The sequence below is a fragment of the Rattus norvegicus genome, chromosome 16 (genome assembly GCF_021556685.1).
Source record: "Rattus norvegicus strain SHRSP/BbbUtx chromosome 16, alternate assembly SHRSP_T2T, whole genome shotgun sequence".
Taxonomy (NCBI): Eukaryota; Metazoa; Chordata; class Mammalia; order Rodentia; family Muridae; genus Rattus; species Rattus norvegicus.
Genome location: NC_141549.1, coordinates 83605226 through 83629077, shown reverse-complemented (window position 1 = coordinate 83629077; position 23852 = coordinate 83605226). Strand labels below are relative to the sequence as shown.

The window sequence follows — 23852 nt, the reverse complement described above, 5'->3', positions numbered from 1 at the left end:
CTGATTCTGTGATATGTGAATGAGGACTAATGCGTGTGATGGCATGTGAGAGCCAAGCACACAGCAGCGGGAGAAGGAGAGCCAAGCTGATGCTGTGGCATATGAATGAGGACAGGACAGCCTAGTGCAAGAACAGAACCTGAGTCAACTGCCCCGAATGAAACGCCTCTGTTGGAGTCACGCAAGCAAATGAACTGTATACAGAGGTGCACAAATGAGAACCAACTGGACATAAGAGCACATCAGCACATGGATGAACCCAGGAACCCTTTCTGATGAAACACATTAAGTTCACAAAACTGTTGCTATGAACTCATAATGAGCTTATAGAGTGAAACACTGCTCTGAACTTACTATCGACATCCTCCTGTAGCTCCCCTTTTGTGTAACATTTTATCTATGAGGTGATTTTATAAAGAATTGTCTAAGAAGGTATAAAAGCTGAGAGAAGAAATAAAGTATAGCTTTTGGTACTCTGGTATATATATATATATATATATATACACACATATATGTATATTCTGTCTGTCTATATGTATATATGTCTGTCTGTGTATGTCTATACATACATTTATAGGTATATGTATATAAGTATGTGTATGCATGTATGAAATTGATGGAATAGGTGGTTTGGCCCAGTGTGTGTGTGTGTGTGTGTGTGTGTGTGTGTGTGTGTGTGTGTATGTGCACGTGCGTGCGTGCGTGCGAGAGAGAGAGAGAGAGAGAGAGAGAGAGAGAAAGAGAGAGAGAAAGAGAGAGAGAGAGAGCAAGCCTAACTTTCTTTTTCTTTCTCCGTGAAATTGCCAAGTCAGCAGCATTTGGCCCTCAGAACAGGGAGTTACTATACTTCTTCCTATGCTATGTCCCACCTCAGGACCTGACTGTCAGGGGTGGTTTCTGGCACACAATGACATATATTCACCAAAATAATCAGTCTTCATGAGCACACATTTAAATTTCCTAAATAAATTACTTATCTGATAATATTTCAAAGACTTTCGACAGAACTTGAAACAATGACTATATGATTCCTAAGTTACTCCAGCTCCTAAGTGGTTCTGATTTTTTAATTAGGAAACCAGAAAGATGAATGTGTTAGAAAAAACACAATTTCTTGACAGTCAAATTAACTAAGATTTAGAATGTAGACTTTCTTAATTTATACTTGATAGGAATCATCCTAGGATGAGGGAATCTTTATTTAAAGATTATAAGTTTCTCTTTAAAAAGTTTTCAAATTGAATATGCAAAGGGAAAAGCAACCGTTTCAATTTTAAGATAAACACATAACATTTGGAACCACTAACACTTCTACCCAATGTGAACTGCATTAGATAGCAAGCTCTCTTTCAAGAAGACATTCAACAATAAACACAATTATAATAGGCTAATCTTTTCTCAAGAGAGATAAAATATATTAATTCCTTGATTTTATAGTTTTTAGAAAATTTGAGAAGCTTAGAAAAATCACGGCACAAGTTCTATTAAAGCAAGACCATCACAGCACTGGGGAACACTCTAGTGCAGACCAGCACAGCACTGTGGAGCACTCTAGTGCAGACCAGCACAGCACTGTGGAGCACTCTAGTGCAGACCAGCACAGCACTGGGGAGCACTCTAGTCCAGACTGCACAGCACTGGGGAGCACTCTAGTCCAGACCGCACATGCAACAAATGAGTGCATAACCTTACCCAAGCCATTAAGCTCTCCTCTATTATTCCGAGTTTGTAATCATCATTAATGGCTGGGAAATACCTAACAGCCCCGTATATGACTGGGTATACAATACCATGCTTACCCGTACCCATCAAATTATCAGTTTAGAGGTTAATTTACAAGACTGAAAACTGCTGCAATAGAGAAAGTCGTGCTGGAGACAGGCTCCATTCCCCCTGCCCAGACTTTTTACCTTCTGTGTCACCACCGCTGGAGGCGTTTTCGGAATCTGCACAGCTGGTCGGTTCTGGCAAACAAGGGATATACCCTGGAGGAGGCAGACTCACGGTGTAGAGGCGACGCTCAGGTTGGATCTTAATGTCACCAGCTGTAAGGAGAGGGGACACAGCAGGCACTAGTAAATATTACATGATACGAGCAGACAGTTACTGGTCCTGATTATATTAGTGTCGTGTCTCCGATAAAATTCAGGGAAGACAAGAAATCAAGTAACTGAATAAAACCAGATCAGTGTCATGAACACTGAAATCAAAATGCCAAGTATCTTGTCAGGAAAGCAAGTTGGCTGCTTGACCAGTCGTGACCAGTGAGCCATCTACAATTACTTAACGTTCACATTGAGTTAGTCAAAAGGGAAACTTGGGAGCTTTTGTAAGGTGATAAAAAATACAACGAATTCATGACTATGAAACAGAAAATATAAACAGTGCATACAGCATACACTTTGTTATCATAACATCAATCTTCCAACAATTTTTTTGTACCTAGCTCCTCCTTAACTCTGTCTCCACGTCTGTAACATGTACAGAGAAGGTGGACACATTTTCCTCACACTTAGAACAGATGCCCATAAATCTATAGACACGGCCATTCATAGACACAGACCCGGACATGCTTTCAGATCAACTAACTGTGCACACACGCACTCTAAGTCACAAGAACATGCGCATATTATACATATGCATATAATATCCTTCTAACGTCATGCAAAACACAATTCACATGTGTTACATGAGCACTTAAAATTAAGTGTGATATGAAATAGTGAGACACAGTGTATAGGACTTTAGCCAGCATACTCATTTAATAGTACGAAATATTCTATCCACGGACAACTGTTATTTATCTTTTATCCTAAATCCTGCCTGTGGGCGGTGGCTCTGAATGGTCACTGCTATGATTGGTGGCTGTGACTTTTGCTTGGGCACCTGACGGGTGTCTTAAACAAGAAGTCTTTCTTTTGGTTCACAGTTAAGAGGTGCAGCCCATAATGGCTGGAAAGGCACAAGAGTTGCTCATGGCCGTGGAAGCAGGGAAGTAAGGCTGTGTGTAAACATTTCCACAGAGCAAGAACCACGAATAGGACAGAAAGAGAAGCCAGGCTACAGACGTCAAGACCTGTGGTCCAGAGATCTACGTTCTCCATGTAGCCCAGCACCTTAAGGCCACCACAGGGCCCCGGACATCAGACCATGATCAAGCGTGCAGACACGTGACCTGTATTTTACATCGGAACCATAACTCCACCCTCACCGTGGATCCTTTTGCATGCTTGGCCATTCAGTTTCTTCTGACACCTTCTTGGGAATGGAACCGCTGGTTTGAAAAGTCCGAACCGCTTCTTGTGATTTTTATATGTACACGCCAGAGGAAGGATCTTTTCTCCCACATTCCTCCACATCTCCTACGGATCCTCTTCGCTTTTAACTTTCATTTACACCATGTTGAAGTGACTCTCACGCACTTGGCTATCTCCACTAGTCTTGCGCAGGGCAACTAGATTTTTATTTTAAGCCGACAACTAACATTTTATTTTAAACCAGCAATGACCGGGACTCAAGAAAATCACAGCGAAGACAGATATGCTTTTAAGAAGGTTAAACACAGAAAAAAAAAAAAAAAAAAAACAACCCATGAAACCTTTGCTAGTTCCCTGCCGTTGATATATCTCCGTCTCTGGAGGCTAAGTATTCAGGATGTTGCCAGAATTTTGCTTCTTCTGTTAATTTGATTCGCACAGTTGATTAATGAGTACACCATTCCCTGCTAGAATCCAGGGCAGATGGAGATAGGCTTCTATGAACACTCTTCCTGCCGCGCAACGTCAACATTTGATCTTTTTTTTTTCACGGAGTATTTTTGGAGGCTTTTAACCGTTAAATCTTTCTTAATGGGAAAGTTAAATAGAACTTAGAAATGCCATTGTTCACTTAATTATTGGGATATGGGTGCAGGAAGTAACATGGGAGTGAAGCATGAGAGCACGGAAGTGGAGCGAGCCACGGAGATGGTCCTCTGGTTGGGGACCGCATGCTGACTCTACAGATGGGCTTCTAAGCTGCCCGTGACGTCACAGCTGGGGACGTTCAGGAAAGATGTGGGACTATGACTTTGGGCCCCGGTTTGCTCATCTGCGAGTGAAGGTAACCAGATCATCTATCTTAATGTTTGGTTCTAATTTTCCATAGTCTTTTGAATACGGTCTGCTGTGATGTTTACGCTTCTGAAAGTGGGTGTCCGACCTTTAGCGCAGGCATAGGGCGAGGGTGAGTTGGGTGAGACTTGGCGTGGCTAGCAGCCATTTGTTTCTACAGTCCGTTACGTCAAGGTAGTACAAAGTGTATTGTGTCTGTCAGCACAGCCCCTGGGACCACTGATTTCCCCAGGAGAGGAGTGAAGGCACAAGAAGGCAGGTGGGAGTCCATCTTTACTAGTGAAAGCCATCAGCTCTGAATGTCTGGTAACACACAAAGGATGAGCGGTGGGGTTGGAGAGGAGTGTGCTTGGGCCGCTCTATCTGTCTGTGGGACATGGCCAGGAAGTTTGGCTCAACTCTTCATCCTCTCTTGGAGCCACACCCATTGCTCCTGAGCTCACACTGCCCCACCTGGACACAGAATCAAGTGCAGCCCTGGATCCACGGTCCTTGGTGCTGCCTGAACACACTGTAGCTAGCGCTTCCCTCTCCGCAGTGGCCTTTCCTTTTGCTTCAAAATGAAGACAAAGCAATAAGTTCGATGGGCACTTACCAACCACGTGAACTAAGACTGAAACTCTGAAAGATACTCCACCCTCCAATCTGCCCCTGGCTATGACCGCCTCCACCAAAGTTAGCGCTCTGGCGGCCCCTCCCCTTTTCAATGCGAGGTTTGCTTTTGCAGCCATAGTGGCTCACATTCCTTGTGAACCAAAGAAACAATTATCTCCTTATTATCTTCAACACTCAATTCCATCACTATCATCTCGTTAACCAATTTCTATATCCACTGCTCTTTCCAATCATGTTGGCCTTCTGGCCAAGGCTGAACCATGTTTTTGCTGAGACATACAGGATGGTCTTCTGATAGGTATGTGATTGGAAAGATGCCCAAGTGATGCGGGTGTCAAAGAATCTTCATTCGCTCCCTTCTACAAGACGATGTTCTACAGTTACATCACAGGTAGTACAAAGGTCAGTGAGGGTTACAGTTACATCACGGGTAGTACAAAGGTCAGTGAGGGGAGACAGTTACATCACGGGTAGTGCAAAGGTCAGTGAGGGGAGACAGTTACATTACAGTTAGTACAAAGGTCAGTGAGGGTTACAGTTACATCACGGGTAGTACAAAGGTCAGTGAGGGGAGACAGTTACATTACAGTTAGTACAAAGGTCAGTGAGGGTTACAGTTACATCACGGGTAGTACAAAGGTCAGTGAGGGTTACAGTTACATCACAGGTAGTGCAAAGGTCAGTGAGGGGAGACAGTTACATTACAGTTAGTACAAAGGTCAGTGAGGGTTACAGTTACATCACGGGTAGTACAAAGGTCAGTGAGGGGAGACAGTTACATTACAGTTAGTACAAAGGTCAGTGAGGGTTACAGTTACATCACGGGTAGTACAAAGGTCAGTGAGGGGAGACAGTTACATCACGGGTAGTGCAAAGGTCAGTGAGGGGAGACAGTTACATTACAGTTAGTACAAAGGTCAGTGAGGGTTACAGTTACATCACGGGTAGTACAAAGGTCAGTGAGGGGAGACAGTTACATTACAGTTAGTACAAAGGTCAGTGAGGGTTACAGTTACATCACGGGTAGTACAAAGGTCAGTGAGGGTTACAGTTACATCACAGGTAGTGCAAAGGTCAGTGAGGGGAGACAGTTACATTACAGTTAGTACAAAGGTCAGTGAGGGTTACAGTTACATCACGGGTAGTACAAAGGTCAGTGAGGGGAGACAGTTACATCACGGGTAGTACAATTGTGCAGTAAGGGGAGACAGTTACATTACAGTTAGTACAAAGGTCAGCGAGGGGAGACATACAAGTCTAACAATAAGTCTCCCTCCCACTGTGCTCTGGCCTCCTGCCTCCTTTCTTGGGAAGCAGTGAATCTTGCTCTATGCTGTGGACTTCTGCAAGGCTACTGGTGAGTCTGAGAACAGAAAGACACACTGCTCTGTCTCATTCTCTGTAGTGAAGCCTGTGGTAAATTTAACGTCTTTGTCTTCCGACCTGATAACACCATCTTGGTCCTCACTCTAGAAGACCACCTAGGGGCTCGTATGCCTTTTGATTCGAGCATAACCCCCCACAGAACACGTGTTCCACAAATCACTTAATCAACCCTTCCCCCAGTCCCAGGGCTGGTGAGAAGGCTTAGCAGGTAAAAGTACTTTTGCCAAGCCTGGAAACCTGAGTTCGATCCCAGAACGTGCACAGTGGGCAGAACTGACGTCTATAGGTTGTCCTCTGACCCCTACAAGTACACTATGGCGCAAGCACGTGTCTCCTCTGCCCACAGATAACAGATGGATAAACACGGAAAAAAGGTTCGAACTAGCTCGAAGTGATGAAAATTGAGACTTCTAATCTCTCTTTATTCTGAGCAACGTCATCGTTAATAATTTCGAGTGTGTCAATCTTGGTATATAGGAGTTAGTTCACAGGGAGACTGGGCTAGAGGTAGAAGTTCTGGGCATGCATGGTGTACTTGGAGCTGACCATATCTTCCGTCTGCCTTCAGTCACAGTCAGGCTTGCACGCCTGACAAAGGGCATGGACCAATGAGTCCACGGCAACATTACAGATGAAAATGGGATCCCAATTCACTTGTGATTTGTGTTTTTCACATTAGTAAAAGCTGAGCGCTCTATTTCGTTACTGTTGGGAGAGTCGCATATTTGGTTTGTGAAATGCCAGTGACCCTGCTTTGCCCATTTTTTCCTGAGATATTTATCCTTTTTAAAAAACTGAACACGCGGGGCTGGGGATTTAGCTCAGTGGTAGAGCGCTTACCTAGGAAGCGCAAGGCCCTGGGTTCGGTCCCCAGCTCCGAAAAAAAAGAACCAAAAAAAAAATGTTCTAGAATAAAAACTGAACACGCTAACTTTTTGGATATTAAAAAGTTAGCCCAGTGCTAGCAGTTGCCAATGTTTTCTTAGTTCATTGTTTGTGGCAATTCTGATAGGTATAATCTATACTTTTTATGGCCCTGGGGCTATGGATATATATATATATATATATATATATATATATATATATATGTATAACTTCTAGGGAAAGACTTCTCCTGTGTGGTCTCGCACTTCCGTATTCTATTGTTCAATTTAAAATTCTGCATCACTCTGGAATTTAGTCAGCTCATCTTTCCTCAGCTATGCAGGTAGTCTCAACAAAATAAATGGAAAAAAAAAAAACCACAACCCACTACTCATTAGTCTCGCTGTGCTCTGTGGACCGGAAGATCAGAAGAACACTGCTCAGGTAAAAATGAGGGTCCATTGCCTCAATACCTACATCACCAATTGTGGCCAAGGAGTGCTGGACACAAGCTGTTAGCATAACGGGAAACAGGGTTTTAAATTTAAGCTAAATAAAGTCTCAACTTAAATGTCTGAATGTGGATGGAGGGCCAGTTGTAATTAACCACCTAAACAAGGAAAGGCCGAAGGGATGTCGCCTTGCTGGGCAAGGGTCTCACTATACCTGACCTTAGTGGTCTGTCTGGCTTAAACTCTCATTCATGCTGTGTTTTTCATAACCATGTGTGCACAGTGGCCTGCCATTGAGAGTGGCCCTCACAGTGCCCCTCACTGGAGTCAGCTCCTGGACCTTGGCATGCGGGATTTCAAATGCACCTCTGTGGCTGCCTCCTGTGCTATGCTATCTCTCCAATCTCCCCTTTGCAGAAACCAGGGAAACATTTGTAGCTAACCATACCCTGGGCACAGTTTTATTGCATTTTCCCCCACATTTCCATTACTTTTTTCACAGGTTTGATCATGTCCCAGTAGAGTGTGAGTTTAAGCTTGGCGGAATGTGTCTGTTTTGCTACTCCACAACCTATAATCACCGCACAGTATGTTTATAAGAGAAATTGCTGTCTGATTGGTAATTCCTAGTGTTGTTTCCGCAGTGCAGTGATGGATTTCAGACTCTCTGACCCCTGGAGGTCTACCTGACTGCTCAGATTTTATAAATCCAGGTCCTATGGTATCATTTTGGGCAGGCAAAGGTATTTGTTGGGCCCGATATGATTTTAAGCACTAACATCACAGCTAGGTTAGGATGGGACTCATTGCAAGTATCCATGAAGTCTGAGTCTCAGTTTGGACAGCTGCTGGAGAACTGAATCAAGTGCACACCAGTGGCTTAGCAGCAAGGAGAGCGCCGTAGAGGCTAGGACCAAGGACAGCACCACACGGATCGATTGGGACAGCGTATCAAGGAGCCTTTGGGCTGGAATCAGCACCAAGGACAGCATCCCCATGCTAGTGGTAAGACTGAGGAGCACAGGAACCCAGTAGGAACAATACAAAGAATAGTGCCTTCAGGGGACATTAGGAATCAGCTCTTGGAGAGGGGGTTTGGAGGTGGGGCTCTGTCTCTCTCTGTTGTTGGTGTCTCTTTGTCTTCTAGGTGCTATACTTCCCCAGACAAGGTTAACATGCTGTTGACTGAATATGGCTGATGAAGGAGACCTCCCTTTCCTAGGGGACTAGAGAAGGCCTGAAGATGCAGAAATGTGTACACTGATCTACAGAGCAAGGAGACCTGATCCAAAGTAGCAACAGAAAGGCGGACACCGCTGCCCTGTGGGAGAGTCACTGGGAGGTGTTCGAGCTTACTCGAGTGACTATCTCTCCATGCAATTCCAGGGAGGATGCTTAAATCCACACGGTATGTTTCCAGGCATGCGTCTACAGGAAAAATGAAACTCTGACATGGATCCCGTGGTTACTTTTCTGCTGGAGCTGTCCTTAACAGTGAGACTCAAAAGGATTTGGCGATTTCAAACCTTAAAACCTTCTTCTCGATGAACACACCACGTTTAATTTCTCCACTTCCTATTCATGTTAATGGGAGGAAGATCATCAGGGAGTATTCAAGAAAATTATAAAACTAGATTTGGGCTTTTTCTCATTCACACATTTTTAATATCTTTAAACAATTACAGTCAGCATACATGTTTGCATGATCCGTACTATGTACAGATCAGTGTACCCTGCTGTCAATTCACTCCCACTGCCTCCCCACCCTGCAGCTTCCGGATGCCTGTCCACCCCGAGAGCCCCCCTTTGCATCCCTAGCCCATATTATACACATGCGTACAATTAAATATTCCTTTGCATATGACAAACCATGAAATATCATGCCTCTCTCCCCCTAGATTACCCTCATGAATTTCCCTAAGTGGCTATGGACCAGGCTATTATACCTCAAAAACAAAACAAACAACAACAACAACAACAACAAAAAAAAAACAACCGAAGAATAATAATGAAAATTCACAACACTGTACAGCAAGTGTGGTCATCAGTCAAGGAAAAGAGTAAACATTTCCCACAGTTCCATCAATAAAGCCGCGTTATTGAAACACAACTGGACGCTTAAAATCTGAGCTGCCCACGTGGTTGGAATGCATTTCTCGCATGTCAAGCACTGTCTACGCACATACTTCACAGCCTGGCTTTAATGCATCAAGAGCAATTCCAGTCTATGAATATACACAGCAAACCAGTTTCAAATACCGAGTGCTCAGCTTTATAACCTGAAGCTCAGAGAACTGTCTGATGCGGCTTGTTTCCTCCCACATCATAGGGAGGGAAGGGAAGTTGGCTCAGGCTCCCAATTACAAGACCCGTGGCAGTCAAAAAGCTTGCCTACAGGCTGCAAACCACCTCCAGGCGACACTTTCCCAGCAGCTGCCCTGTCCCTGGCTACATGAGCTATCCCCCCTCAGTCAGTCCAGATGCCAATCATCCCTTACCCCACACCTGAAGAGTCGAATCATTTTAATGAACGGGTGTGGAATAGGATGTCAGACCATGTCCTGCTCAATCGTTGCCTTTATGGTTTCCCAGTTCGCTCCTCCCGAATCTTGCTAAACATTAAAAAACAAAACAAAACAAAACAAAAAACCCAGCAAAACAAAACCATGTGTTCGTACCAAGATTCACACTCGCAGCTGCTCCAAGTTAACCTCTTAAAGCAGGAAACCGGCTTCCAGTTCAGTTTCCTACGGCAAGAGGATGGAGGTATGCAGACAGTGGTACCTGCTGTCTGGTAGGCAACGAAACATGACTGACAGTTTGGGCGTGAGCAATGCATTCAAAAGACTGTGACGACCATCCTAGATTACTGTACCAGCTCCCTGCCATAGCTGTAGAAGAAAGGAAAACTTTCCTTGACACAAACCGCCTTTACAACCCATAGACCAAACCTAGGGGAAACACGGGAAGCAGTAGTTAGGGCTGAAGAGAGAAAAGACTGTAGCCAAGAATCTGTAGGACAAAAAAATGAATCTATGATCACTAATATCACTACTACACAAAGGACCACTGAGACACGAACAACAGCACTGTGCTCGTTGTGCCATGACTGTGTGGTAACTACAGCCATCTGACATTTGACAAAAATGCCCAAGACATATACCGATGATGTAGGAGGATGTCACAGGTGAGGCAGGCACAAGATAGGAGGAGACCTGTCACTGGAGGAGAAGGAAGGATGGGCGGGAGAGAAGTTTGAAGGAAGAGGAGGAGACTGGAACAGAGGGAGGGAGAGACAGGAGGGGGAGAGAGGGAGAAGCCGTGGCAGGACGATGGAGGCTGACGTAAAGATCATGCTCTGTGTGATTACAGGTTGATATTAATGTTCTCAAGGGATGGATGGTACTGGGCTTGTATGTATAAGTGGGCAATTATATCTTACCAATTGGGTCAAAGGTTTGTGTGTTGTGTGTTTCTTGGTTTGAGTGTAGGAAAGTGTGCGGTGGCAAGAGACACTGGGCCGCCGCGGAATTGGGATATGTTTCCGCCAAGATATCTAGCAGGTATCTTGGGGCACTGCGGTGCTGGACATAGCAGGGTAAAAGACAACAATACCTTTTTATTTTTTATATTTTTACAACAATACGAAGAAGACAGCATTTTTCAATTGATGGCACTGGGAAAACTGGATGTCCACATGTGGAGGACAGATGTTAGACTGGTATCTCTCATCTCGAACAAAAACTGAGTCCAATTGGATCAAAGACCTAATGTAGCATGGGGCATGCTAGAAGGAAGCAGCACACCACAGGACATAGGGGAGGAAAGGGTTTTCTGAATAGGACACCGTTTGCCTAGGAATTAAAGCCAACATTGGACAAGAGGGACCTCATAGGACTAACGAGCTTCTGAACAGCCAAATTGAGTGAGGAAGCTCACAGAATAGTAATCCTTGCTGGTTATAAATCTGACAGAGAATTCATACCAGGATGTATGAAGAACTCAAAAATACAGAGTCGGAAACAACTGACTCAATTAACAAATGGGCTTTGGATCTGAACAGAGTTCTCAGTAGAAGAAATAAAAAACGGTTAAAAATTACCTCAAAAACATTCATCATCCCTAACAATTACAGCAATGCAAATGAAAACAATTCTGAGATTTCATCTTACCCCAGTGAGAATGGGAAAGGTAATAAAAGAGCTGACAACGGATGCTTGTGAGGTTACAGGGCGCAGGGAGACTTCACGCACTGTTGAGGGGATTGGAAATCAGCGTGGAGACCCCCCCAAAAGCTAAAAATAAGTCTACCATATGACCTAGCTGCAGCACTCCGTGGCACATGCCCAAAGGACTTGGCATCCTTAGTCCACAGATACTGGCTCAGCCATGGTCACTGCTGCTTTATCCACAATAGCCTGGAAAGGAAACAACTTAAACGTTCTTCAACAGATGAACGGATAACAAGAATCTGGTACATACACAATGAAATACTATTCAACTGTGAAGAAAAATGAAATCATGAGATTTGCAGTTAAATGGCTGGAACTAGAAAAGATAGATGGAGTGAGGTAACCTAGACCCAGAAAGACAAATAGCACATATTCTCTTGTATCTGTGGTTCCTGGCTCCAAGATGTGAGTATAGATCCTGTAGTAACTACAGGAAAATAAAGAGGAACCACTGGGGGTGCCTAGCAAGGTCTAACTGATCTTAGGGGGAAATAGGAAAAGGGGTATGTGGGGGCCTTAACTTGATAGGGAGGAAGGAGATACACATGAAGGATGGTAAAACAGCAAGGTGGATGTCTAAAGACATCAAAGGAACATTGTTTATCTTCCTAACATTACATATAGTACACACCTACACACACACACACCTGTGCTGACAGTGCTTCCCCAAGATCCATGGGCTACCTATCAAAACCTTTCAAGACCAGGCATGAGAAACCTTCCTCTGAACTGGTGATCAGAGCTGCCCAAGAGACTTCCAAAACATTATAGGCTATTACTGCTGCCCTTGATTGCCTCCCTGAGGTGGCAGGGTAAGTTCCAATTGCTGAAGGCACAATGCACTTTGAATGCAGGACCCAAAGGACCCGATAACCTCCTCCCTGAAGACTACCTTTCACGGTACCAGAAGAATTGATGCATGTTTCCAAGGGAGGGAAGCAACCAATAGTCCTATGACACCTACAAAGCACATCGACTACCATGGCTCTCTGACCCTAAGAATGCAGCAGTGGTGCACACGCCTTGGTGGTAACCAATGGCTCTCTAATCGGACTTAAGACCCACTCAAAAAGAGGGAAACCGAGCCAACTACAAGAGAATTCAAGGAAAAGAATGTAAAACTGTCACTTTACTAAACCAACACAATCTCTAACTGCATCTAAATATCTATCCTTATACTCATAGATGAGTGTAACTCACAAGCTTAATAAGGGGAAGTTCTTTTTGCAACGACCATTACAGAAAACCATAATTGGTTGAAAAATGCAGAGAATAAGTGATCAAAAGACTATGTGCTGTCTCGTCCCAACCGACACATTTACAACATAACTCTTGTACCTAAGGTTCAGGGATCATTGCCCAAGAGGCATCAGAAGGATTTCAATATTCATAGAAATATGATGTCTGCTAAGATTGTATCACCTAGAAATGTCAAAGAAGATACACCCATGGAGTCTTGCCAACATGGCTGCCTAAGCAAGGCCTGAACAATGACGACATGTTAACATGCAAGGAGCGGAGTTCACAGGGCCTTGACCCTAGACAAAGGACTACAGGCAACCAAGGGAGGCTGACGGTGGGAGAAATAGTCTTCTCCAAGGCCTCCAGTTGGTTATCAAGACCAGATGGTCAGCTCTGAAATCATATACATACAGATAACAATATATGGACCAAACAGGCTGTATTTATATATTCATGAATATATATATGTGTATGTATATATACCTACATACATATGTATATATATTAATGACATACACATACACATATGCCACACACATATACATATATATACATACATATCTGTATATATCTTTATACACATTCCACATACACACACACACACACACACACACACACACACACACCCCAAACCCACATGGGAGAACACTGAACGAAAAGAGGGAATGAAATTTGAGCTGGAGTAATTAGTGGGTGGGGTCCACGGGAGGGGGTTTGGGGGGAAGAGAGGTGGGGAAATGGTATAATTATAATCTCAATGAATAAAAATAATATTAAAAAATGACAGAGAAGTGATCTCAAAAGGGTCATAAGCTCAAGATTAGCTTTTATATATTTATATATCTGTCAGGAACAAGAGAAGTCTCCCTTGCTGTGCCTGTATATCGCGTGGTCTAAGCAAGAGTCTTCTGAGGAATAGTCTCTCAGGTCGACACAACAACGCTGCGTGGGAACTGGCATTGTTGGGTCTCTCCCTGTAGCTTTTCCTGTAGCCCCACGTCTCCAGGACATGTATTTGCCAGAGAGCAGTGTGCGAGAAGCATTACCTGCTCTCCCTGAGGTGATAGAAGCCGAATGGGTACTGAAGGGGTTGCCAGGAGTCAGGACAATGACTGGATAAGGGGACAGCAGCAGAGGCTCCTGTTCTAATTGTAGCTGAGCCCAAGCCTACCCGCGTCCCATCTCCTTTACCAACACAAAACATGAAATGAACCCAACAAAAACTACGCTGTGGCCTCCTCAGTGTGGCTGGGATGTACTGACACCAGATTCCCTCCACTGAGTCCCGTTGCACGTGTATAGCGTGAGGCCTGTCCTGCCAAAATCGGCTGTCAAGACTTGAAAAGCGTGTTCATCCACAGAGGCCCCGGGCTAAGCGGATATACTGTCCAGAGTTAAGAGAGACAGGGATGCCTGCAATCCATCCTTACCTGTCAGACCACGAACGGGCTTCTGCTGTACCGCTTCAGGGGTCGAGTCCTTGGATGGTGTGTCCAAAGCTGGAGTCTGGGGAGTGCCCTTTTCTTGACCACTTGAGACGTTAGGGAAAAGTCTCTTCAGCACTTTCTCAGTAAACACTACAAAGGCAACAGATTGGCAATTATTTCCTACATTTACTTGAATCACATATGGCTTTCATTCAAAACAAGGGCGTCTTTATTATCCCACAGCCAAGAGACTGTCCCCAGCACTGGTCCCCAGCGTGGCACATCCTCTCAGGCCAGCATGCAGACAACTTACCAGAGCCCACACTTCAAATGGACGCCCATGGACGCTGCTCCATGGCCCCACACTAAGAGGACGATCACCTCTGTGCTTTGGCCTTCAGAAGGCGTGGACTCGCAGACAGGGCAGGATCCTAGACCAGCTAGGGATGAGGACACTCTGAGGTTTACTTGTTCGTTACTGCACTTGCAGGGGGTGCCTGTGCTCTATGACTGCTGTTCCCCGATGGGACTCTGTCTTACACTGAATTTCTTCTACACTGCCTACAGTCAATGAGCTACCACACGGTGGAATTGGCGCTAGGTTCCAGAAACTAGCCAGGCTGGGCAGTCTATGTGAGGGTCATACTGCTCCTATAGCCTGACAGACAGAATAGCTCTGAGGAGACCAGGGGGCCATGGAAGGGTAATACCCGCTCCAACATCTCTCTCCTTTAAACTGAACTAGCTGACAGGTATAACTGGAGAAACAGTTTTGCAGAGTTCGTAAAGCTTCGGCGTGCATGTGGAGATCCCTCGCTTGCACCCTCAGGAATCCTAAGGGTCCTAGAATGCTCAGCTAGTCAGTGCAAGAAGTAGAGTCCAAATGATTGAAGGTGGCGACCTGCAATGGGAAACATGAGAAACGATCCCGAGGGTGGCTTGTGGATGAAGCAGATGAGATTTCCCTGGTCATATACAGGAATAGCCTAGCTATAAAAGGCATGTCTTCAAATTCCACCATACTCTCAGAGAATCTGTGCTGAGAGCCACCCCTTTAAATGCGTGGTTTAGTGGTAGCGAATACATTTGTTTTTTAAAGATACTTGCTATTCTTTCTTTCTTGCAGAAGTTTTCATTTCAGGTCTAATGTTGAGATCTCTGATCCATAGAAGGACCACATTTCATTCTTCTACATGTAGATGCCCAATTGTTGGAGTTGTCATAATAAATAAATAAATAAACAAATAAATAAATGCAGGCAAAAGGAGTCTTTAAGAAGAAGAAAGTGGAGTTCTGAATCTAGCCTTGGGCGATACAGATATAACAGCGAAAACGCTGACGTACCAAAGACAGGCGCATCCACACCAGCCCTCATCATAAGACAGGTGGGGTGACAGAACCAACAGTAACAGTAATGACCTGGGCTATCGAGACCACAGAAGGACTTAAGAATGTAAGAAAATGGGTTTACGTTTTAAAAATAAACACACGTACAATTTTAGTATAAGAAAGTCCTGAAAGTTTCTACCTCAAATTTTTATGTAGAAGAGATGAATGGGAAAGTGTCATAAGACTTCAAGTGTGCAAGAGTAGACACAGATTCTCAATACACATCAACCAAGCAGGGCCAAGGGGCGATCTTCCTTTGTAAACTGAAAGTCAACAGTGTTCAGACAAAACAAGACAAGATTAAAAGAAAAAAAAAAAAACCCCAAGGAGGAACCTTTCATCATCCCAAATATATTAAAGTGTTTCGTAAGCCCAAGAAAATACTGTGAGTTCCATGTTAGGTTAGGATTTTGTCATCAAAAGCTGCTTATCTTTGGCTTCCAACCACTTCTCTGCAAGAGGTGGCAGGCACTCAGAAAATGCGTGCCACCACCATCCTGCTGCAAACATCATTATCGTACCGGGAATGCTCAATACAGGAGTTAAGGCAAGATGTTGATAGTAACTATTTTGATGACTGCGTCCTACTATCTGAAATAGGTAACCCTTATTTTCAACGTGACTGAATTTAGAATCACCTAGGGACACATGTCTGGGTTTGTCCATGAGAGCAGTTCCATGAAGGCTTAACTGAGGTACCTCTATGTCAGGGTAACATCTATCAATGGGATAGGTCACACATAAAAACAAAAACAAAAACAAAAACAAAAAAAACAAAACCAAAAACCTAACAAAAAACGGAACTTCACTACTCCTCTTGGGTCCCAGATGGAGTTAGACCAGCTGTCTCATCTGCAGCTGTGACTCTCACCTGTACTCTCAGACTATACGTCAAAACAAACCCTTCCTTTTTATGAGTACACTGTTAGCTATCTTCAGCCACACCAGAAGAGGGCATCAGATCCCATTACGGATGGTCGTGAGCCACCATGTGGTTGCTGGGAATTGAACTCGGTACCTCCGGAAGAGCAATCAGTGCTCTTAACCGCTGAGTCATCTCTCCAGCAAACCCTTCCTTTTTAAAGTTGCTTTTAGCAGACACTTTGTTACAGAAATGTAACTACTGCAGACAATTGGTATCAGATAGAGACTGCTGTCACAACAAGGCTGATCGTGTGGTTCCTAAGGCTTTCAGACAGGTTTGTGGGAAGGGTGTGGAAGAGTTTGGAGCTCTGGGCTAGCAAAGTCCTAAAGTGCTGTAAGTGGAGCTTAAAGGGCGATCTCAGTGTTAGTTCAAGAAAACAGAACCCTAAGAACAATACAGACAGTGAGAGTCCAGTTCATGAGGCTTTTTTGGGGATGGGGAGGACAAAGGCTCTCTTGGTAAAGGAGGCTGGATTCCATTCTGGTGGAGAATCTAGGTGCTTTCTGCCTATGTCCTTTTAGTTTGCGTGAGGCTAAATTCAAAGTGAATGGATTAAGTCAGTTAATAGGGGAAATCTCAATACAGTGTTGCACCCATGTTATGATTGGTTACTGCTCACCACTCTTAGACACACCTGGAGTGAGGGAACAGAAATACACAAAAAAATAACGTGCAGTTTGGTGAGGGAAAGGGCATGGGTACGCTTATAGTTGCGAATAAGGCAGGTGAGAAGAACACAGACTAAACAGAGACCCAGAAGCTCTGCGTTGAGAAAACAAGGTGTGGGTCCTGAAGGAAAGACCTCACCCATCGAAGGATCCAATTTGTAAAAGTGAAACTGATTTCAAAGAGCCTGAAAAGAGAATGTGGTTGGAGGATAAACTGTAAAAACAGAACAAAAACAATCAAATCTGCCCAGGGCAGCCCCAGGTTCACTCACAGATGTCATCACAGCTATTGCAGGAGACCAGATCACATCTCACAACCGAAGGAGAATTTGGTGGGATTTTCCACGAGGTGCTAGTTTTGGAAGCACACAGAATACAAGACCTACGGGGCTATGGAAGCTTGTACCAAGATTCCAGAAAGCAGCTGAGGACAAGCAATGTGTGGCTGAGTTGACTTTACTACGAGGAAAACCCTCAGCGGTCACTAATTACAGCTGCAAAACTAAAGTCTAACATGTAGTGGGGTGACTCCAGGATCTCAGAAATGCCGGGATCAAAGGAAGTCTGGCAAGGAAATCTGTAGATATATTCTAGAACTGGCCCAAAAGAGAGGTCTCATATGCTACAGGTGGCAGAAATGGAGGGACAGGGATGCCCAAGGCTGTTGGAGATCAGACGATGCCTCTGAGAGTCTCCGATGACGCACACAGAGTGCAAGTATTAGGTGTCTGTTGTCTTGGGTTTGCATCTTGCTTTGGTCCAGTCATTCTCTTGTTCATCCATATTAGAACAGCGACGCTTGCTCTATGCCACTGTACTGGAAATGTGCTACAGTTTTTTCTTGAAATTGCCTTGAGTCAGAAGAGCGTTTGTACTTTTTGAACAACCATTGATACTGTTAAGAATATGGGGACTTGGAGAAGACCCAGGTTTGAGTCACAGCGTCTGCACGATGGCTCATAACCACCTTTTAACTTCAGTTCCAGGAGATCTGATGCCTTCTTCTGGCCTCTGCGAGCATCACACATGCATATGGTATCCATACATACAAGCAGGCAAAACACTCGTATATGGGGGGGGGGAGAACATGGGGACTTCTGCAGTTGGAATGAATGCATATGTTATAAAATGGCCATAAGCCTATGGGAGCCAGGAGGGCAATGCCATCAGTTAAAGTTGATGTATTTGGGAATTAAATTGACAAAGGGTGAACTTGTGTTTATTGATCGTCATTGTCAGCTTAGGATTTAGGAGTACTGAGGAGACTTGCGTTGGGTTTCTCTGTGAAAGGCTTTTCTGAGAGTTATAACTGAGGAGGGAGGGCACCCCGGATGTGGACGGTAGCATCCTATGGGCTGGGATCCCAGACTAAAGGAAAAAAGAGAAAGGGAACTAGGCAACAGCAGCCACGTCGCTAAGCTCCGAAGTACAGCTGTGTCCTTCCCAGCTATCCCACGCTCTTGCTGCTGCAGCTAGCCGGTTATCACTGCCGCGCCTTCCTTGCCAGACTGTGAGCTCAGGGGGAGCATCGGGAGCCCGGTGGTGTAAAGACTGACTTTGCATCATTCAGTTGCTGAGTTTGGTACTGGCGGACTTTGGTATTGTCATAATTATGAAGCATATCCTGCCTAAGTATTTTGTAAACATTGTTCTCCATCGCCTTCTGATTGGTCAAATAAAGAGCTGACCAGCCAATAGCAGGGCTGGAGAGTTAAGGCCAGACTTCCGGGCCAAAAGAGAGGGTTCTCAGGTAGGAACCAGAGGCGAGAGGGTCACCAGCTGGACCCAGATGAAGAAGCAGGTGCCAGGACCAGACTGAGATGGACAGGTAACTGGGCCACGTGGCAGGATGTAGGCCAGGGCAGTTTTGTTGGGCTAGAATAACAGGATCTGCCTGGCTATCGGGCCAAAGCTTAAATCTGGGTCCTTATTCAGAGTAAGGGTGGGCACAGAGAGACCATTATGGATGGTTACATGAGCTAAAACAAACTCTTCCTCCCTTAGGTTGTTTCTCTTACTAATATTGTTACAGCGATGAGAAAGGCGGCTCACACACCATCCCCATGCATTATTTATAAAGCAAATCAGTGAGTGATCCAGTGAGCGCGAATGTAGATGGCCTCAAAGAGAAGTCAACATGGGTATCTCATTACTGACTGGAGCTTTTGTCTTTAGCATTAAGCTTAATAAATATTAGTCCGATTTAATCCTAATATCCTGACATCTAAAATAACATTGCCAACAAATGTCTAAATGGTTTCAACTGCCACAGTAAAAACCATAAAGTATTTCTTGAGAATAATGCGATCTTAATTTTTTTAAAAAAGGGTTTGTTTATTTATTTATTTATTATATATAAGTACACTGTAGCAGTCCTCAGACACACCAGGAGAGGGCATCAGATCTCATCACAGGTGGTTGTGAGCCACCATGTGGCCGCTGGGACCTGAACTCGGGACCTCTGGAAGAGCAGTCAGTGCTCTTAACCACTGAGCTGTCTCTCCAGTCACTTATAAAAGAGCAACGCTTGTAGAGCAAAATCAAAATATCACTAATTACTTTTACCGACTAACAGGGCTTCCCTTCCGTCCTTGCAGTCGAGACTGCAGGTGGATATAGGAGCCGCTATCCAAAATCCTGTCCCTGAATTCAAACAGTCCACGCCCTGCCCTTGTTTGTCTCCTTGCTCCCTGCAATGCTTAAGAACAACAGTAAATACGACCCCTTCGATCCCTTCTTACTTCTAAGGGGAGTGGAGGAGCTGCGCCGCATCGGGGTGGCGCACAGGGTCTACAAACGAGAGACAAAACGCACGGCTTTCCTGTCATTAACACTGCTCAGTCCACTAACCTAGAAATACTTGGCTAGTTCAGATCAGAGCTTTGCGAAGACACTTTAGTACTCAATGCTAACACTGAACATCCATCCAGCTTACAATATAGCTTATAAACTGCTTGACCGCTTCCTGAAACTTCTCCAGCAAATAATGCAAGCTTTCTAATGTGCCAACTTACTTTTTGATTAATATTGAAAACAGACATAAATGGATACGTTTAAAACAAAACAACACAAAACAAAACAAAACCAAAAAAAAAAAAAAAAAAAAAAACCAACTGAGCCTTAGTATGTCAGTCCACAGTGGATACAGGGGTTAGACTGCAGGTGTAGCTCAGCTGACAGGGTGGTAGCCTAGTGCCCAGAACCACCTGGATTCAGTTCTCAGCACCACATGAAACCAGGCATCACAGTACATAACCTATAGCCCTAGCACTTAGGAAACGGAGGAGAAAGGATCAGAAATTCAAGGTTGTTCTTGGCTACAAAGTGACCTCAAGGCCAGCCTGTCATTATGAGACTGTCTCAAAGGGGAAAAAAGAATTTTTTTAATGTGCTAAAATGTTCCTTTGTTACCTGGCACTTTTTTTTTGGGGGGGGGAGGGATATTATGTGCATGACATGTAGATTTACATACTATAAGTATGGGCCTGAAAATCAAGTTAATGGTTAAGAATCTCTTTTTTTTTTTTTTGTTTAAATTCTAATGTGCTTTTAAAAAAAATTAAAATACTCCCACAAAACTAGATGGTCTCCCTGATCCTTGAGAGGTTCCAGGGGGCTCAAAAGCTCTGAGTTCTCAGTGAACAAAATAAGAATCGTGTGGTGTTCATGACAGACTCCTAAGCCTCCGCCAGGACCCAGAGGGAGCCTTGTCTTTCTCACCCCTTACCAACAGCCTTCCTTTCTAGCGGTGGGGGCAAGTTTTAGCTTGAAACTCTATAGTGTCTGTCAAAAAGCAATCACGGGAAAATGAAAGACAGGGGAATGGGTGCTTAATACCAATTTTAAAAAGCAGCCTGCAGGAAAGCAAACACAATTACTGAGCTGACCAGGCAATCAGAGTCAGGAAATGATGGATACAGGAGAAAGCCAAGTGAAGGAAAACATCCCAGTTCAAATTAATATGTCGCAATACCAAACACAGAAATTAAGTCTCCTTCCCACGGGGGAATTGAGTTATTGTGATATAATTTCCAGAAAGAACGAAAGGCTCTCCATACTTCTACGTCAATGTAAAGGCAGAAACCAAATGAGATGAAGCTTGCTAGAGTGTTGAGTTCTCTGGAAATTAGACACTTAGGGTAACTGGTAAGGACTTGTGTTGCCGATTGAGGAACGGGAAATTGAATTGCTGGTGACAGACTTATGGAACCCTAATTCTGCTCAATGTGGTTCTTGATTCAAAAATCTTATGGTTGGCTGTAATAAACAAACATATCCCTCATTTTTAACAAAGGTGTTAATGGCAGCATTCAACGAAATGTTCTGTCCCTGTTAGTACGCAGAGCAAGAGTCTAACACGGTGGTTCTCCCACAACTGTGGGTTGCGACCCCTTTGGGGGCCAAATGACCCTTTCACAGGGGTCACTTAAGACTACCAGAAACCAGATATTTACAATTCATAAGTGGCAAAGTTATAGTTATGAGGTAGCAACGGAGACCATTTTACAGATAGGGGCCACCATAACATGAGGGTCAAAAGTCGAGAACCACTGATCTAGCGGGATCCTCCAAGAAGGACTAGTCAATAAGTACCACATTCCTCTGTGATGCTTCACAGCCCCGCCTACTTCCTTACTAACAGTAAAGAGGACAGGAGTGTGGAGCTTCCTTTTCTATTTTACTTATTCTTTATACATTACACATAATGGCTATATGTTTACGGGGAGCAGTGTAACACCTCAATGCATATAAATAGTAGTCAAATCAAAGTAAATATCTTCATGTTTTTTCTTTGTGCTCAGGACCTTTGAGTATGCCTCTCCTCTTGTTTTTTATCAAGGCGGTGGTAGGGCATTGTAAAATTCCTCATGCAAAGTAAACCACAGCTTTCCTGCTGTGTCATAAGAATCTATTCTCCCTGGGGCTGGAGTGGCTCCGTGGGTAAGAGTAAGGCCAGGTGCTGGTGGTGCACGCCTTTAATCCCAGTGCTCAGGAGGCAGAAGCAGGAGGAGCTCTGTGAGTTGGATGGCAGCCTGGTCTACAGAGTCCAGTACTACACAGTGAGTTCCAGTACAGGCAGGGCTGTTATACAGAGAAACTCTGTCTGGCGGGGGTGGGGTGGGTGTGGGTGTGCATGCATTGCTCTTGCAAAGGATCAAAGTTCAGACCTGCCTAAAACTCTAGCTCCAGGGACATGGTTTCCACCTGCCCTGTGCTCACATGCTCACACCCACACGCAGACATACACATATACCTAATTTAAATTAAAGTAACATGCTAAAAACAACCTATTCTTTCTGCCAAGTGCATTTTGATACTTAGTGTCTAACCTAGCCACCTCCCAGCCTCTTCTCTTCTTTTACTCCTGGCCTCAAATCACCACTATTTTACTCTCCTATGCTATTAAGTTTTCAGGTGCCACAAGTGAGTGAAAACATAAGCTTCTGTTTCTGTGCTTGGCCTATTTTGCTTAGCATGATAAGCACTCCACTTCCATGCATGTCGCTTCTAGTGGCAGGATTTCACCGATCATAAGAATGTGTGAGGTGTGCTTCTAACTGAAAAGCTCTTATGTAAAAATAAACAAGCCAAACAGAAATATACATTTCCCTTTTTATAATGTTCTTTTCTACAATAAAGAAAATTAAAACTGTATCAGAGAAAGGGATTCTGCAATCTTCAAGACCACCAAATGTTATCCTATCAATTCAATGAATATTTTAATATAGTTTTAAAGTTTTATTTTGATCACAAAAGTGTTTGTTATCTCTCTGTATAATATGCCTTATTGAAATTTAGAATAAATACATAAATTTCACTTTACTGAACATATACTGCACAGCTAGAAAGGAGAAGTGTGGAAGACACTGGATATGATGCTAATTTGTAATTGACTAATAAAAATTTTCAAAAATATTATAGTATCAACAAACTAATGCCTCTTTGGGAACTGTAATTTCCAGAAGAAAAAAGTGTGTGTTGTTGTCGTGTAACTGTTTCCTCTGGCAGGGAGGCTCTGTAAATGGGAAGGTAAATAAATCAATATGTCAGGAAGTCCCTGAAACTGACTAGATTCACTAGGCTTCTCTCTGCCACAGTAAGGAGAAGCAAGCTGCTGAGAAGACTGAGACCAGACCAGCTGCTCGGAAGATGCAGAAACCAGCAGAGCTATGGGGAAGAGGTTTGGAGAAACTGAGGCACCTATGAAGGATACTCTCCAGTCTGGTGAACTGCCTGCAGGTTCTGCAGTGTGCTTTGGGCTCCCAACTTTTCGAGTTGTCACCCATGCTGGGGTGGCTCTGGCGATGCAGCTGTCTAGGAGTCGCTTCTGCTCTTGTAAGTGACCCCTCACTCACACACCTGTAAGTAACGTTAGTAAAGCTCATTGGTTCACCAAGTTGGACTTCGGTGGTATCCACACTTTGGTCTGTCATGGGTTCCTTATCTGGGGTGAGTACATGGGTGTTACGTCTCCCCAGGAAAAGGTTTGTTACACAGCAGCTGCTGATTTAGAGATATGGGGAGTGAGATTAATTCAGA

General features: G+C 44.1%; 1 protein-coding gene across 7 annotated transcripts in view; it reads right to left on the bottom strand.

The window, feature by feature from the left end:
* Erich1 (glutamate-rich 1) overlaps nucleotides 1-23852 on the bottom strand; it is a gene marked incomplete at its 5' end in the record, with an annotated part of 52793804 nt that overhangs the window by 35286 nt on the left and 52734666 nt on the right. For 5 of the 7 annotated variants that reach the window (NM_001436571.1, NM_001436573.1, NM_001436568.1 and 2 more), the window contains 2 exon segments: nucleotides 1911-2045; nucleotides 14334-14480. Coding sequence is in view for 4 of the 7 variants with exons in the window: in NM_001436568.1 (NP_001423497.1) it covers nucleotides 1911-2045; nucleotides 14334-14480 (282 nt within the window). 7 annotated transcript variants of the gene reach the window in all.